The following is a 16,886-nucleotide window of genomic DNA, read 5'->3' on the forward strand; positions in this document are numbered from 1 at the left end:
CACCTAGGTATTTAAGGTTTAAGATCACTTTGCGCCATTCAAAAATTTAATCTCAGTTATGTGTCACATAGGTCCCCCTCCTCACATACTTAAAAATAAGTAAGGTCCCAAACACGACATCTTTGGATATTTTAGAACAGTGATAAAACTCTCACATATATTTTACATGTTATTTTGTAGCTTTGTGTGATAATCCAGCTGCCACATAAACCAGAACATCAGATGGAGGAGTCCGCTCCTTCATGTCTTGTCCCTTCGCCCCTGAAAAATATTCCCAGTTGTACATACACACAAAAGTTCAGACATTTCCGAGTGTTTTTTTTTTCGTTTTGGACAAATCGAACCTAATGGGCACCAATCCCGGAATCGCTTTTGTACATATGTATGTATACGCTAGAAATGGAGCTCAGCAACTCTGCATTACAGAAGTTACCTAGGAAAACCCTAGCACGCACTTCTTTGCACTGCAAAGCCACATTGCCGTCGACGTCAGTACCAATGCTTGATCTCATCAAACTAGCCTATAAGAGGCGAGTCACTGTTCGCCAGTTCATGCTTGAGTTACCTTGGACACGGGTGTAAACACCCTCTTTCTTCAAAGTTTACACCTAGACATTGCACAACATGAATAAGGGTGAGTTTTTAACCGTTCAGTTTAGTTGAGAGAAAGCGAACAACGTTAGGTTTGAGTATAGATATTCTTTTACAAAGAACATTCTCATAGTCGTCTCCAAAATGTCACTAGTATAGTTGAATCTTTTGATTCGTAGAAGAGTGACTCACAACGAGTCACACTCAAATCTCAAGAAAATGTTTCAAGCGGGCGCCCTTTTCTCGGATCCTGGTTTTACATGAGAAATCCATCCACCAGATAATATGCCGAATCCTGTTGTGATCGTCCAACGAATTAATCCTGCGCGGGACGGTCACCAAGTTACAAAAACATATAAACATACCTAATAGCATTAGTCGTAAATATGTGATCAACCGATTAAACTTCATCTATCTATATGATCTGAAACACATCTATTGGATATATATCCCATGAGCCATGACTATTCAATTCTGTGTAGCATTTGTGAGAACTGGACGTGGATGCAGTAATTTTGTGTTTAACACCGAAGTACAGATGCAGGTAAAGAAAATGTCTTGCAGCCATGCTTTGCTTTGGGACAAATGATGATGTAGCGACACATGTTTGTCAAACCCGGGAACATGTCCTTTTCCATCTCACACTCCTCCAATCTTTGACGTTGTTGTATGTAGTTACATTTTTCTTCACTGACAGTATGTAATAACTTAATGGTAAGTTATTAAATCAAGACAACACTTGTGAGTCGTCTGACATTGATCTATTGTTGAATACATTCCATGGTAGAAATGTGCTTGGGTAAACACGTTGAAAGTGAAGCCTCATATTTGAATCTTTATGTTGCAATACAGAGAAAGCCAGGGGGTAATGTATAATTTTTAGGTTTATAAAAGACCTCAAGTTCTTGAAAGAACTTAGTCAATAATTAGTGTACTGATATAGCTATCACAGGTGTACTGATGTGTCGATTACAGCTTGATCATTATATAATTGACTGGACAAAGCTGGACATCATTGTTTGGATATAAAATTATTCAATAAAAGGCGAGTCGTAGGAACCTAAGGCCGAGTTGAAACTTGATCCAAAAGCCTGAATTGAGGGAAAGTACAGCTTTGATCCCGGATACGGAAAAGAGCCTATGTTCCATTAGCACCCTGTACTATCAAATATATACGGTTACATGCAATATACTCACAGTTCTACAACTTTCCAACAAGTTTCAAAATAGTAAGGCCGATGGCTCGGTGAAGTCTTTGGGTGTACATATGTGTCACCTACCACTGATCTGATAGATAACACTAAGCGCCTGGTGATGAGCGTACGGACAGTCTTAGATTTTCAGGTGTCAATTTGGACAAAATTCACACCCTTAGAACCTGCGGAGTTTAAAACACTTGTATCATGAAATCCACTATTGATATTCAAAAAAACGTTTACATTATGGTGGACTTTTGTTTGTTCTTTTAACTATAATCGTTTCGTGTATGATGACGATGAGCGTTATAAATGTCCAGGTTTGAAAAGAGCCAGATTGCACGAAAAAAAAAGAAATGTTTCGAGCTAATTTGTCCCAAAAACTCGCTGTTTTCATATATGCGGGACAAACCGTTTTTTGTAGCCGCAGAAAAGTTTTGGGACAAATTTGTCCACAGTTATAAGTTTGTGCGTGTGTTTAAAATTCCCTTGACACCTCTTTCTTCTGTTCCTTCCAGTTTTCACTTCTTTCTATATATAAGAAACTTCTAGGCACCTTTTGGAATCCTGCTCACATTTCCACAGATCAAAGATTTATAAAACGAGACACGCTCGAAGGTTTAGGGAAGACGATATTGGTATTTACAGTCCCCGAACTTTTGTTTTTCCTAAGCAACTACGCCCAAACATAGCGAGTTTCTCAAATTAGCGTACCCAAACACAACCCCGAATCCAGCTACCAAAGAGAGCAAAAAATCTGATATGTCATCTTGGGATTACAACTACATCCAAGCGTTTCAACATCAAAACCAATCTTATCAAACACAAGACAAGGGATTCATTTCTGAGCTTAGGTCCCAGCTTCCACAGAAGGATTTTTCAACAGGGTCATTGGCGTCCACTGATAGTTACAATTCAGGTATGGGCACAGAATCTGCTACAGACACAGACTTGGAATCCAGGCTCCTCCCATCAGACTTTTGGGGTGAAAAGGGAAAAGGTAGCCACAACGTTGATATTCCGTTGAGATTCAAACACAACAACACGCCAGAAGAGCAAAGGTTTCTGTACTCCCAGCTACAGGGTGTTGATCTTTGGTATTCATCTGATTTCCAATCTTCGCCCCAGTCCAACCCGCACTCTCAGACTCAAAGCTCATCGCATGATTTTAGCTCAAGGTCCACTTCTGTTTTTGACATGAAGGTGAACAATTCAATGGCACAACAACCTTTGCCATCACAGCAACAGCAACAGCAGATGAATTTCACAGCTTGCACAACACCACGGAGTAGCACACCACCGCCACCAGCGACTTCATCGGCATCTTCACAATTCAACGCGCTTTTGAACAGTGTGTCACAAATTCCACATGCGCCGCTGCATTATCAGACTACTAATTACACCCGCAACAATTCATTAGGGGTGTTTGAATCTCAACCTCAACCTCAACCACAACCACAACAACAAATGACCACTTTAATGCAACAACAGCAATCTCTTCAAGCATCGCAGACAACACTCAACAGTCTACTTCAACAGGCTCACCTTTTTGGGTCTTCTTTGAATAACACGGTTCAAACTTCTCAACCACAGGGGTACCTCGATCAATTACAGTCACAAATGCAGCAGCAACAACAACCAATGTTTTCTAACCCACTTTTGCTCCAGCAACAAGCACAGTTGGTTGCACAACAGCTTCAACAGTTGCAACTACAGATTCAACTTCAGCAACAACAGCTAGAGACTTTGAACTCCAAAAAGTTGGAGGCAGACAAGTTGCCACTCACACAGGAGAACCTGGACAAACTACAAGACAGTACGCCGACTACTACAAAAGCTCCAGCTGGTGGTTCAGGGACCAAGTCAGCCAATTCATCGGAGAACAATAAGATAAACACCGTTCTCTACAAGACAGAATTGTGTTCTACTTTTCAGAGAAGTGGCACTTGTCCATATGGGTCAAAATGTCAATTTGCTCATGGCGAGCACGAGTTGAAGGCTGTTGATAGGGGATCCAAATGGCGTTCCAAACCATGTGCCAATTGGAGTAAAACAGGATCATGTCGTTATGGTAACAGATGCTGTTTTAAGCATGAGTAAAGAGACTACGTGTTTCTAGACCATGTTTGGTATTCTTCCAGACGGGGGTGTTTACAGGCGGAGCTCCAACACGAGATGGCGTTTTGCTTTGGAGGGGAAAATCACCTCATAATTTGTGCTATTATTTTACACACATTTGATCTCCTGCGGGGATTGAATCGGGATTGGAACGAGATGTGTTATCGTGAGGAGTAAAATTTTTATTTGGTACTGGGTGTACTGGTCTGTTATCCTCAGAGTCGAAGTATTTATATCGTGTGGTTTTTTGGGTGTTTTTTTTTTCGGTTGTTTGTGCATGTGTTGACATATCGCGTGGTACAATGTGCTTCGAAAAGTGAAAAATTTTGAGTGCCTCTTTTACAGTAGGCGAAAGTTGATGTTGTGGTTTCGCTTTGAAGAAGAGATACCTGGATCAACAAGACCATCGAGGTGGAATTCATCTTTGAACGACAGGGCGCCTTCCACTATTTTATTTATTCATGACTGAATGATGGTGTTTTAGGGAATGTCAGCTGTACATGGTGCCGATGACACAAACTTTTACGCTATTCGCATTGCTTTTACACACTTTTTAAAGGTTATCAACTATGCTTTTTGACTTTACATACTTGTTTTATGGTTGTTAAGTGATAAAATCAACGACTATTTATTTGTTTATCGACGAAACGCAAAAATAGAGCCGTAATCCGCAATAACTTTTAAACAGCTGTATTCGAGATAGCGCGTAAGAATGACGTTAGTTCTAACAGTTTTTCCGGTTTTTTTTTTGCTTTGCGATCTCAGCTAAGCGCTAGCCGCGCATTGCAGAAGCAAGTCCGAGGAAGCGCTAATTGCTGGTCCACCTTCAATTGAAACAGTCTGGGGATAGTCGGTCCGGCCCCCGGCGTCCGACCCATTGCTGTTATGAAAAACAACCTCCAGAATACTAGGAGAACGTAGCTTGTGCTATTTTACGTCTATGGATATCACCTACCCACAAGCATCCTTTATAAGTTGACCAATTTATGTTTGAAGTCTATGTATTTGTGTATATGCCTCCCAGGGTGGACTTGAATGCATGAAAGATTAGTTAACTAAGATTTCTCAAGCTCCGGGATACTATGTATACAGTTACTGTACTAAGTTTAGCATACATCCACAATTCAAATCAAGTTTGGCGAAACTGTGTAGGATCTCATAAATGTCAAGTCAACAACAAATCACGTTATGGCACCGTTCCAAAAGCTGGATCTCTGCGACTCTCAAGTTTCATCTAAAATTCTTACAAATCGACATTTCTCAAACATGCAATCAGCTGAGGTTTGAAACTGGCCAAAAAAACACACACGTTCAACATGCTGCGAGTTGCGGTTTGCGATTGCCGCTCAGAACATGCGTGCCTGCACACGGAAATCTTATGGCTTTCTGTGCCATAAGGGAGTGAGTGTACCAGTGTTAAGTGCCACTGGTAGTGCCATAGTCACAGCATACACAAAGGTTTAACTTGTTGTCTTTAACAACTTCGATCTCAGAGCTCAGCGCTCAATGTTCAGGTGTTCAATTTCCAAACAATTGAATAAAGAGTCAAACACCGAGACCCCTCCTAAAAGTATGTGTGGATGTAGAATACATCCATTTCCCCCCTATTTCTAGGAGTCCATTTCAAGAAAAGCTGCTCAAATAGTTACCCCTTTGCCATTTTTTTTTGTTGTTGTTGCTTGTGCTGCGTTTAAACCCACTGTAGTCGTCGAGGTTTCCCTCCTGTGTGATGGGCTTGGACTCATTTGTTAAAAACTTAGGAGGGCGGCGTGTGTAAAGTTCTCTCTCCACTTGCGGCGTGTTAAAAAATTCTTCTCCAAACTTTTTTTTACCCGGCAGCTTTCGTTTCTTTTTTTCCCACTTCTCTTTCTCGTTTTTCCTGGGGTTGAAGACCAAAAAAACAGGGAAAAAATCTACAAAAGCTCTCACCACCAGGGGAAACTTGTTGAAAAGTGTATAACCTAGACACCTTTGAAAGATTAATTTCTGTTGAATAATCGTTCCAGGCTTAAACAAACTCACCGAGTTGTGTATTTCTAGAAGTAAAAGGTCTGAGATTAGAGATGGAGGAGAAAAAAAAGACCAACACCCCAGCAAAGGAAAAGCAGGATCTTCCTCGACCATACAAATGTCCTATGTGTGAAAAGGCGTTTCACAGACTAGAACACCAGACTAGACATATAAGAACACATACAGGTGAAAAGCCCCATGCTTGTACTTACCCAGGCTGTTTCAAGAAGTTTTCAAGATCGGATGAGTTAACGAGACACTCGAGAATCCACAACAACCCCAATGCGAGAAGAAGAACGTACAACTTGAAGAAAAAACAAGGTGAGGTTAAGGCTGAGAAGCAACCTATACAATCTAAAGTGTCCGAGGAGACTAAGGATGATATATATACCATTACAACACAACAGAAGGAGGCTCAACTGAAGAGGGATATTCTGGCCACGACAGTTTCGCTTCCAAATTCACCCCCAAGAACAACTACTTTGAATGGCAACAGCGTTCAACATTTGGATTCAAGTACGGGAAGCAATAATGGTCAAAGCCATCCATCGTCTTTTTTCGATATCAACATTCTTGCAAAGGCAGCTGCGTTGGAGCTGGAGAAGGAACAAAAATTACAATCCGTCAAGTCGTTACCTTCCCTTACTTCCTTCTTTGACCCTTCAAGGTACAACCAGCCTTTTGCACCTCCACCTACACAGGCTATGAAGACACAGTCCACTTCAACATCTCCAAAGTTGCCTAGTGCTCCTATTCACCATCCGCACCCTCTAAACTCGTTATCTTCTCTGCAGAGAATGACCCCACTGAGGATGAATTCGCCCATCTCAGCCGGTCGTGCGAGTTTGAACAAGTCCAAATCACAAAGTTCGTTATCCTCTATGAATGAGAACTTGGAGGATGATAACTACTACAATCATGATCGACTCAAGAGATCGCGTCCAAATTCGCCGTCCATGCCACAGTCCCCTGTTTTCGCATCGACGGCGTTTAGCTCCACGAATAATGGCGTTCAATCTTCTCTGCTTAATTCCAACCCTAATTCTTTCACAAACTTGCAGAATGTGCTCAACAACTCCATCGGGGCCACTTCCATAACGAATCGTTTGGGTAAGACTCCGGAGGCTACGCCGTTACAAACACCAGCTGTCAGTCCAAAGCTGGGACCAACCTCGAGTACGTTTTCGAATGAGTTACCGCCGTTGCGTAGTTTGAACTTGGGGTTCCCGGCTCCACAACAAAAATGATGATGAACTGTGTGATCTATAATTTTTCTTAGGTATGTGATATTAAATGTGCGTGAATATAATAGAGGTGATGGGCTAATTGTAACTTGTACTTGTATCTTATTAGAGCGGTTTTGGCACCGAGGTTTGATGTTCCTCGATAAACTTTGAGGGGCGACACACGGGGTTAAAAAATACAGCTTGGGCGGGAAAAGCGTGGGGTAGATAAAACGCACGGAAAAGGTTGGACAAAAAACGTATTGGAAAATTTCTCCGGTGATTTTACTGGAGAGGCACAGCGGGAAGCTGGCAAATAAAGGAGAGGATAGAATGGACACTTATAACCCAGACATCAACCTCTCAAGTGCTGTACTCAGATGTCCATATTCACAGTGTAATGCGCGCATCATAACGCCCAAGTGCAACGTTGTTAAGCGCATTGAAACCGGTATTCCCTTCATAAAAGTTGGAGAGGATGTTTCTACAGATGCGATTACCGATAACTTCATCATCGTTGACGATGTGTGGGATTTTGACAACATTGGAGTCTCCAAACCTACAGACCAGTTTGTCGAGTCCGGTGTGAAAGTCGAAAGACTAATCATCTGTTCTGAGTGTGATCGTGGTCCACTGGGATTTGCATTCTTTGACAATGACGATGAAAAAGACGTCAAGAAGTTGAAATACGCGGTTCATTTGGATTCATTTGTATACGACCTTAAGCAATAACCGAATCGGAAGTTTTAGCGAATAACAGTGTAATTAATGCGGCGGTAGAGGGAAGAGGGGTAGAACTGTCTATATCGTCCTTCACTTCTTTTGTAAGTCCTTGGGGCTTCACACACGCGTAAATCCCCACTAAGGTTAATCCGATAAGACTTTAACTTGCTTCTAGCTCTAGCAGCTTATCTAACCGCAGCTTAATTAGTCCACCTTTGACACTCGAAGGTATACAAAGCTCAAAGAGGACATTGGCGTCTCTTTAAAGAGAGTAATTGGGGAAATCGAATACGAGTCACATCTAATAAAGATAAAACTTTGTCAATAATGATACAATCTCAAAATGGACAAGGAAAATCTTTCTATAGGTCTGACGATCACATGCCGATTTAGTACGGAGGAACCGAAAACTTTTATAGGGCCCAAAACAAATGGAAAACTGTCAAATGTTGAAAAACAAAGGCAAACACAAAGAAAACCACAAAACGCCCACATTTTTGCACAGCAATCAACCAAAGGAGCCGAGAAAGCCTTTTCCCCTACTATTCAAGCGATGCCAGCAGAACAGCAAACAAGAAGTCACCGTTCCAGTTTCCACTCGAACCCTTCAAGGTCTCGTTCTCAGTCGAGATCCCATTCGCATTCAAGAAGACCCACGCTGGGATCGCGCAGAAACAGTGCTAAATCCTTCAAGTCTATCGAGTTAGAGCAACAAGACAGTGCTGTTGACACAGAAACTGTTGACATCCCTGCTGTTGTAGCTACATTGGATAATTCTCTCCCTGTTGACTATTTCAAGCAAGATTTGTTGTCCGTTCTTCAGCAGTTGCACGTTTCGAAGTGGCATAGACTTCCTTCGCACGCTGCTCAGGATATCTCCATAAAGAGAATTTCAGGTGCCTTGACAAACGCTATCTATAAAGTTGAGGCTCCTTCTATCACCGTATTGAGGAACTTGGACCTGTCCCATCACAATTTCCCAGTGCTCTTGCTAAGAGTTTACGGTCCAAACGTTGAATCTATCATCGATAGGGACTACGAGTTGAAAGTCCTTGTGAGGCTCTCTATGCAGCACATTGGGCCTCGTTTGTTTGGATGCTTCACAAATGGTCGGATTGAGCAGTTCTTGGATAACGCAATCACACTAACTAAGAGCGATATCATGAACAAGAAGACAAGCGCCAGAATTGCTAGAAGAATGAAAGAGTTGCACTCGGGTATCAAATTGACACAACAAGAGAGAAATGAAGGGCCATCATCGTTTAAAAACATCAAGAAATGGTTACCTGTGGTCAAGGAACTTCTAGCAAATCCAAATTTGGGAGTTGAACCGGAAGAAGTGTTGGGATCTTCATTCGAATTTTTGCAGAGCAAAATTGAGGAGTACGAAAAATGGATCGAGTCTCGTTACAAGAACCTCAATGAGACTTTGGTCTTTTGCCATAACGATACTCAATATGGTAACTTGTTATTCACGTCTAAGAGCCTTCCCAACTCATCTGAAAGTGAATCTCAGTCACAAATCTCAGATCAACAGTCACTCCGTACCAACTTTTCAAATTTGAGCCTTGAAAATTTACAGAATATCAAACCTTCTCAACAGGAGAAGAAACAAGATCAGAATCTCGTCGTCATCGACTTTGAATATTCTGGTGCCAATCCTCCTCAGTTCGACATCGCTAACCATTTTTGCGAATGGATGCACAATTACAACCACCCAACACAATCATATGCAGTTACTGAGTCAGACTTCCCAACTATGGAGGAGCAGTTCAACTTGATCCACTCCTACATCATCTTCAATAACGCTGAAACCGATATCAACAAGTTGGATATCCAGGCCAAGAAGTTATACGACGAGTGCATTCTCTGGAGACCAATAGTGTCAATCTTCTGGGCTTTGTGGGCGATTCTGCAAAATGGTGATAAGTCCCAAATCAAGGATGTTATTATTGAGCAAGGTCCAAATGGTGAACAATACAAGATTGTCACTGAAGATTCCGATCAAGAACAGCTGGAGGAGGAGGAAGTTGTGGAAGAGGAAAGTGGTGAAACGGACGTGGATTCCTTCGAATACCTCAAGTACGCAAGAGATAAACTGTCAGTCTTCTGGGGAGATTTGGTTCAATTGGGATTAGCCGATAAGGATGAAGTGACCAAGCCCTTAAAACTACTACCAACAAAGCTTTTTGATTAACTGTTTAGTGATTCTCATGTAAATAGTCTTGATTTATGGCGAGTGTGTGCATTTAAGGAAGTCAATAAATACTTAATAAAAAAAGTAGCACTTATATATGTACCATTTAAGATGACAAACCTAGTATATATCCCTATTTGGAGATCCTTAAAGTCAACGTGCAAGCTTAGTACAACAACATTTTTCTTGGGTCTTCGATCAATTCCTTGACTGTCTTCAAGAAAGTGACAGCCTCTCTACCATCAACCATTCTGTGATCGTATGTCAAGGCCAAGTACATCATAGGTCTACTCACAATTTGACCGTTTACTGTGACTGGTCTCTCTTTGACACCGTGCAAACCGAGAACGGCGGTTTGTGGCAAGTTGATGATTGGAGTACCATAGAGGGAACCAAAGACACCACCGTTAGAGATGGTGAAAGTACCACCAGCCATGTCTTCCAAGGTGAGCTTACCATCACGGGCCTTCTTACCCAAGTTGGAGATCTCCTGCTCAATTTCCAAGACGGAGAGGGACTCAGCGTTACGGACCACTGGGGTAACCAAACCCTTTGGAGTGGCAACAGCAACAGAGATATCAACGTAGTCTCTGTAGACAAGTTGATCACCTTCAATGGCACCGTTAACGGCTGGGATATCCTTCATAGCCAAAGTAGCAGCCTTTGAGAAGAGACCCATGAAACCAAACTTGATGTCTTTCTTCTTGATGATCTCATCCTTGTAAAGCTTACGCAACTCCAAGATAGATGACATGTCAACTTCGTTGAAGGTGGTCAATGATGCAGCGGTGTTTTGGGACTCTTTAAGTCTCTCTGCAATTCTTTGACGCATACGGTTCATCTTGACACGGCTCTCAGTTCTGGCAAAGGCAGTGAAGGTCTCAACTGGCTTGGACTCCTTCTTTGGGGCCTCCTTCTTTGGGGCTGGGGCTGGGGTTGGAGCTGGAGCAGCAGCCTCCTTCTTTGGAGCCTCTTGCTTTGGAGCCTCTTGCTTAGGAGTCTCAGCAGCTGGGGTTTCCTCCTTTGGAGCCTCGGCAGCTGGAGGAGTCGCACCACCTTCTGGGGCTTCACCTTGTTCAATCTTGTACAAATCTTGGCCAACTTCGACGGTGTCCTCCGGTTGAGCAAGGAGCTCGGTAATGGTACCAGAGAATGGAGCATTGACCTCGACATCAATCTTATCAGTTTCAATGGTAGCAACAACTTGATCAGCTTGGACAAAATCACCAACCTTGACCGAGAAATCTCTCAAGGTACCTTCGGTAAGCGATTCTGCCATATCTGGCACCTTGACAACGGTGGAGTTCATACGCACCAAAGTGATTGGGGCTGATGGAGCAAAGGCAGAACGCTTCACAGAGTTAACAGAGGTGGCAAACAAGGTCTTGCTAGCAGGTCTGAGTTGAGAGAGAGCTCTTCTCGAGACATTGGATGCAATGACTCTTGTGGTTGTGCTCTTGAGAGCAACACGGGCACTTCTTGAAGCAAGCATCTTTTTGGTCTATGTGGGTTCTGTGACAGATATCTTCTTCTCAAAACGTGTATGGATTGATATGTCACTGACTATTCAATAGAATGATACAACGGCGACAAATGCAATAGAACTTGAAGGGAGGAAGAATATTGAACGAACTGAGTGATTTCTTTCAAGCAAAAAAATCTCTTTAACCTTTCCGGTTTTTTCTGATCTCTGTTGGTTCCTTTCCAACAACGAAATTTTGAAGGGAGCATCCCCCTAGTTATGCAAGTTGGCCTGTCCTAGCGACATTGGGGTTACAAACGGAGTGGGAAAACCGAGGGCGGTTGCGAACTACGGCTTTTGATCTAAGGTGGGTAATGACAACCGATATACACGGGGTTATCAGCATGGAAAGTGTGAGTAGGGAAAAGGAAAGAGGCCAAGTCAGGTGGCAGGTTGACGATTCGAGTTTCATTGAGAGGGTCATGGAGAGTTGTATTACAATGAATAGGGAACCATTGGTTGTGATAGACAAAGTCACCGTCTAATCTCTTCTCCCTTTTCTGCCTGTGGGAGATGAGAGTGCTTTTTCTACCCTCGTTTCTCTCCATGGTTAAACGGATCCGACATAATTCGCAGCGCTGTTATTGGAAGTGTGTCTGTACCGGTAAAGCCGCGAACTCGTGGTAGATTTACAGGTTCACAACGTGTGTTTGTTTTCCTGGCGTGGATAACATTAATGTACACTGGGACGGAGGTGTGCAACTCCACAGCGGTGTTGATGGACACAATTTCGCGTTATTGCTCTGATAGCGAGTCAAACAGCGACGGTGATACTGATCCCATTGTAAACAACGATTCGTTACCACCGGTTCCTGATTCCATAATTGACATCAAATCTCATCGTCCCTCTCCATCTCATGTCACAAAGAGGATGAGACTGGCGTACCATAACCTTCTGACTGTTCCGCCGGGGTTTCAGAACGTGTATACCTCTGCAGAGTTCATCCCATCACAGTCTTTGCAGTTGATTCTCAAAGAGGTGATCAACAATGCGAACACCGTGTGCAAGCACTCCAGTCTAAGGCCTCCCCGGTACTCTGCTCTTTATAAGAACGAATTGAACGTTACCCAGCCTCTGCATTTATCGTTAACAGCCAATGTGTACTTATCCATTGATCAGAGAAGCCGGTTCAAATCTGAATTGAGAACGAAAGTGTCGAGATTACCACTAAGGAAATACATCATGAGGTTCGACAAGGTATGTGTAGTACCCAACAATAACATGTCAAGTACTTTCCTAGCGCTGACCCTTTCCAAAGAATCACGACATGCCACAGAGTCGTTGTTCGACCTCATTTCAGATGTTATCGATGATATAACAAATGGTGAACCACTGATTCGGGGACCAGAGCTATCGAAAGACGCCCTTCACGTTTCCATAGCGAAAACCGAGCCCTTTGATTACACGCTGCAACAATTAAAAGAGTTGAATACGACGCTGGAGGAGGTTGAAGTTGATCCAACAGTGGAGGTTGAGTACACCTCTTTGAAAGTAACCGATGATCCAAGCAGCTTTACTGTTCACTTGAGTTGACCCCGGTTTAGAGGGTCCATATATGGAGAGCACACAGGGGAAGGCACGAAAACAAACAAACAATAAAGCAGGGACAGGCACATAATACGGGTATTATACTATGCAAAGTGGTTTTAATGTACTAATTCGATTGTAACGAGACCATTGATAAATGATTCACCGATACACTAAATCGTATGTAGCTTGTAGCCGAAGGGCTTGGATTCCTCTTTTAGTATACGAACCGAGTCAAAAAAAAATCACTCTGCATCACGACACAAAAGCCACAGTTTTAACATGTACAGTAATAGCGCACATACATAGACGACAGTGACTATAGAAAAATTTTAACACCCCTATGGGGGTTTCTTCCCTGTCATTGTTCATGAAGACTCCTGCTGCTTCTGTACATTTAACCGTCCAAGAGTTGCTTATGTCATGTTAGTGATACTTAAGGGAAACACAGTTGCTGTGTTACTATCAGCATGCTGTCTACTGGAACATTTCAGTCCATTTCAGATAAAAATCATCATTGAGGGGTATTACCCACCAAGGCAAGACAAGGACAAGAGATGGGTCATCACTCCAGTCTCGTCAAAGTTCCAGGTATTGGAGGATGCGATGTTTCAAAGGAAGGAGTCGTCCTTGATGTTCTTGGAAGGAGTTGGTCGCACAGAGAGCGGTGAACTCGTTGCCAAACCTGGGGTGCACTACGACAAATGCGCACTTTTCGACCAAACGTCCTTGGAGGTTTGGTTATGGAAGTTGCTGGTCAACGATAGAAGGGTCCATTTCGTCCAAAAGGTGGGTTCACAGGCAGACGAGTATCACGGGGACACCGTCATACTCGAAACGCACACTCAAGTGAGAAACTTGATTAACAAATCCCGAACAAGGGACGACTCATTGCAATCTGTCCGCTGGCTCGGGGTTGATAATGGGCTACGGTTACCGCATAAGGTGAAACTAAGCCCAAGGAAAAAATTACAGATTGAACAGAAGAACGGCATAATAAAGTCGGTGTGTGATGATCAATTGGCTTGTGCCATGGATACCGCAATGTATATGAAGTCTGTTGTTGATCAACAGGTTAGTGCCATGAGATGGGCATCGCTCTGACCAGGGCCAAAGGACATATTAAAGACAACATCTAACGCTATCAACTAATGCAAACTAGCTTCATCAGACTCTCTTCAATTAACATAGTCACGAGTCACATGTATATACACGACAAATAGTTAGTAAACAATGCCTTAACGATATCGGAAACTTGTCATTGTACGTGCCATTGCAACCTTGTAACCACTTTCCACGCCTGGCTCCATCGGGAGGTTACCCTGACAACGACACCCACAAGCAGAACGAGGAAAAACCACGCAGTAACACAAAGTTGGCTGTTGATACTGTGTGTATATTCCACCTTGTACCATGATGGAACATTCCGGTCTCATAGAATGGATCCTGAGCAACTGAAAGCCGGTGTTGTTGGTGATGCTAATCACGCTGTCGGCTCTGATGGCGCACCTGATGTTGTGCCTGTGAAACAAGAGTCTGAGCACTGTGAGAAAGAGATTGTCCGAGAGTCCAATGACGTGGACTCGACCGAAGTGTCAATGGCTCCAGAAGACGCCAGAGGTGTTATTCAAGGCCCTGTCGTTAAGGATGAACCACGGGAGGTGACACCCTTGATTCCTGAGAAGAGATCAGCTTCTCCGATGTACCATACCAGATCATTGGACAAGAAACAAGTCATTGTCATAAACAAGTACAAGCCCGGCATTGGTTATAAAGCGTCTGATTTTGAGATGTTCAACCCACAGGTTACAACTCATGAGAATGGATTCAATATCATTGACGTTCCATTGAACACGAGACAGGGATTCATGTATAAACCTTGTCGTCCTAACCCGACACTGGAGGTTCTGAAGTTTTCCACGGCAGATATTCCACCTTATAAGACATCGCTGGATATATTTGATCGTTCAGCTTTGACATACTTATCCCATGACGATTCCACAGTGACTACTGGAAGAGGATGGGTATCTGCAAGGGCAAACGTGGCTATAAAAGAGGGTAAATGGTATTTTGAATTTAATGTTTTGGAGAGCGATTCTGAAAGACACGTACGATTGGGGATTGGAAGAAGAGAGGCGAGTCTGGAGGCTCCAATAGGATTTGACGGGTACGGATATGGACTAAGAGACATTACTGGTGATAAGGTTCATTTATCAAGGCCCAAACCTTTTATGGATGGCGGTTTCAAGAAGGGCGATGTTATAGGCTTACTCGTTGAACTTCCACCAACACCATTCACAGACGTGTCACGTTCTCAAGTTGCCATGAGGTACAAGAGCAATTTATATTATGAGAAGTTTGACTACGTTGCGACAAAGCAGATGGGACACCTCTTAAACCCAATGAGTGTCTTTGGAGAAAAGGCTATTGCTGATACCGACTCCTGGAGACCAGAAACTTTGCAAGGGAGTTCTATAAAAGTCTACAAGAATGGTGAATTTATTGGCACATGTTTTGAAGAGCTGTATTCATTCTTACCACCAAATTCCGAGCTCACGAGCAACAAGTTTAACAAAGAAGGTAAATACGTCGACAACGGTTCACTCGGGTACTATCCAACCATCTCTGTGTTTAACGGTGGTGTTGCAGAGCTGAATGCTGGCCCTGAATTTCAGTTCAAACCCACTGGTTTGGATTATGATGTACGTGAATTGCACGAGTTGTACGATCAGAGCATTGCCGATGATATAGTGTGGGACCTTGTTGATGAGATAGAGGCAGAAGTCATCGAGGGAGCACTAGGATCATTTAGAACCATGTGAATAGTTTTATTAGTGATATCTCTCAGTTTTATGTGGGACTGCACCAACATCAATGGATTCCCACTGTTGAGAACATCCATGACATATATTTGCATCATTTGTATCCCGTCTTGCACGGTCGTAGTTCTCCTTACACTGAGTATGAAACCTTACCCAACATCCATCTCTACATTTGGCACCTCTGATTCCCTTAGTGACAATATCCTTGCAACCGGAACAAATAGCAACACAACCATTGGGAGTATCTTTGCTTTTCACTCCAAAGTCGTTCATGAGTTGTCTTTTCAGCTCTGCAAGAGAACGGATCCCCAAGGTGAGATGGCCTTGTTCCAAGTCGAACCAGCCATCGGAGATCAACCTACGCATCAAATGTTCGGCCTGTGAGGGAGTCTTGTTCTCTTTCTGACAGATTCGCATGAATCTTGTGGAAGAGACGTGGTATGTCTCTTCTGGATTGGTGAATAGTTCTTCCACGGTGTTCTTGATACACTCAATTTCAGATTTGGAAAAAATGGTTGCAGATTGGGAGATACTATCCTGTTGGGTATTGACGTAGCAATAGTACAGAGAACCAGTGGTTTGTGACTTTGTATGGGTAATTTCGTACCCCAAGGGGTGTAGTTTGTTGTTTATGAGCTCGATGGACTCATCCAGATGGCGTTCACGTAGTGCTTGGATGACTTCGTCAGACATGGTTTCGTTCACGTACTCTGCCGTGAATTTGTTATGGAGCATGACTAGTTCACGCTGCTCACAGGGATGAGTAGAAATGATGAACTGGAGCAGTGCACGTTCAATATCGGAGTAATCGTTCATTGGCGTCATAGTGAACTTCTTCCAATTGGCTAGCAAAAGTTGGAGTGCCTAGTTCTTTCTTCCTCCGGTAGAGATTTTAGCTGACGCGTCTCATTCAACGATTTTTGTTTCGCGTCAGTACTAAATCTCAATAATACAAA

General features: G+C 43.0%; 10 protein-coding genes across 10 annotated transcripts; 7 read left to right on the top strand and 3 right to left on the bottom strand.

The window, feature by feature from the left end:
- Positions 1-3,692: 3,692 nt before the first annotated feature.
- On the top strand, positions 3,693-3,881 carry CYBJADRAFT_120814 (uncharacterized protein; the record flags this gene model as incomplete). Its single annotated transcript, XM_020212336.1, has 1 exon — positions 3,693-3,881. A coding segment is annotated over one exon (189 nt), but the record flags the coding sequence as incomplete, so codon positions are not given.
- A 2,087-nt stretch (positions 3,882-5,968) lies between these two features.
- Positions 5,969-7,162, top strand: MIG1 (transcription factor MIG1; the record flags this gene model as incomplete). The annotated part of the gene is made up of 1 exon (XM_020213527.1): positions 5,969-7,162. One exon carries the CDS (start codon positions 5,969-5,971, stop codon positions 7,160-7,162), a length of 1,194 nt encoding a protein of 397 aa, XP_020073500.1.
- Positions 7,163-7,471: 309 nt separating this feature from the next.
- DSS4 (guanine nucleotide exchange factor DSS4) lies at positions 7,472-7,870 on the top strand (the record flags this gene model as incomplete). The annotated part of the gene is made up of 1 exon (XM_020213528.1): positions 7,472-7,870. The coding sequence occupies one exon, from the start codon at positions 7,472-7,474 to the stop codon at positions 7,868-7,870; it is 399 nt and encodes a 132-aa protein (XP_020073501.1).
- A 464-nt stretch (positions 7,871-8,334) lies between these two features.
- Positions 8,335-10,141, top strand: CYBJADRAFT_165744 (choline/ethanolamine kinase). Its single transcript, XM_020214183.1, has one exon. The coding sequence runs from the start codon at positions 8,415-8,417 to the stop codon at positions 10,056-10,058; it is 1,644 nt and encodes a 547-aa protein (XP_020073502.1). The 5' UTR covers positions 8,335-8,414; the 3' UTR covers positions 10,059-10,141.
- Positions 10,142-10,224: 83 nt separating this feature from the next.
- Positions 10,225-11,382, bottom strand: KGD2 (dihydrolipoyl transsuccinylase; the record flags this gene model as incomplete). Its single annotated transcript, XM_020212172.2, has 1 exon — positions 10,225-11,382. A coding segment is annotated over one exon (1,158 nt), but the record flags the coding sequence as incomplete, so codon positions are not given.
- Positions 11,383-11,757: 375 nt separating this feature from the next.
- On the bottom strand, positions 11,758-12,130 carry CYBJADRAFT_13108 (uncharacterized protein). Its single transcript, XM_020212958.1, has one exon. The coding sequence runs from the start codon at positions 12,002-12,004 to the stop codon at positions 11,798-11,800; it is 207 nt and encodes a 68-aa protein (XP_020073504.1). The 5' UTR covers positions 12,005-12,130; the 3' UTR covers positions 11,758-11,797.
- CYBJADRAFT_165745 (uncharacterized protein) lies at positions 11,767-13,276 on the top strand. Its single transcript, XM_020214184.1, has one exon. The coding sequence runs from the start codon at positions 12,257-12,259 to the stop codon at positions 13,112-13,114; it is 858 nt and encodes a 285-aa protein (XP_020073505.1). The 5' UTR covers positions 11,767-12,256; the 3' UTR covers positions 13,115-13,276.
- A 188-nt stretch (positions 13,277-13,464) lies between these two features.
- CYBJADRAFT_165746 (uncharacterized protein) lies at positions 13,465-14,362 on the top strand. The gene has a single exon (XM_020214185.1). The coding sequence runs from the start codon at positions 13,532-13,534 to the stop codon at positions 14,210-14,212; it is 681 nt and encodes a 226-aa protein (XP_020073506.1). The 5' UTR covers positions 13,465-13,531; the 3' UTR covers positions 14,213-14,362.
- Positions 14,363-14,519: 157 nt separating this feature from the next.
- Positions 14,520-16,035, top strand: BRE2 (Bre2p). Its single transcript, XM_020214186.1, has one exon. It carries the CDS (start codon positions 14,548-14,550, stop codon positions 15,928-15,930), a length of 1,383 nt encoding a protein of 460 aa, XP_020073507.1. The 5' UTR covers positions 14,520-14,547; the 3' UTR covers positions 15,931-16,035.
- On the bottom strand, positions 15,723-16,806 carry CYBJADRAFT_13153 (uncharacterized protein). Its single transcript, XM_020212999.1, has one exon. It carries the CDS (start codon positions 16,753-16,755, stop codon positions 15,940-15,942), a length of 816 nt encoding a protein of 271 aa, XP_020073508.1. The 5' UTR covers positions 16,756-16,806; the 3' UTR covers positions 15,723-15,939.
- Positions 16,807-16,886: the final 80 nt, after the last annotated feature.

This window comes from Cyberlindnera jadinii (assembly GCF_001661405.1).
Source record: "Cyberlindnera jadinii NRRL Y-1542 unplaced genomic scaffold CYBJAscaffold_1, whole genome shotgun sequence".
In the NCBI taxonomy this organism is placed as follows: domain Eukaryota; kingdom Fungi; phylum Ascomycota; class Saccharomycetes; order Phaffomycetales; family Wickerhamomycetaceae; genus Williopsis; species Williopsis jadinii.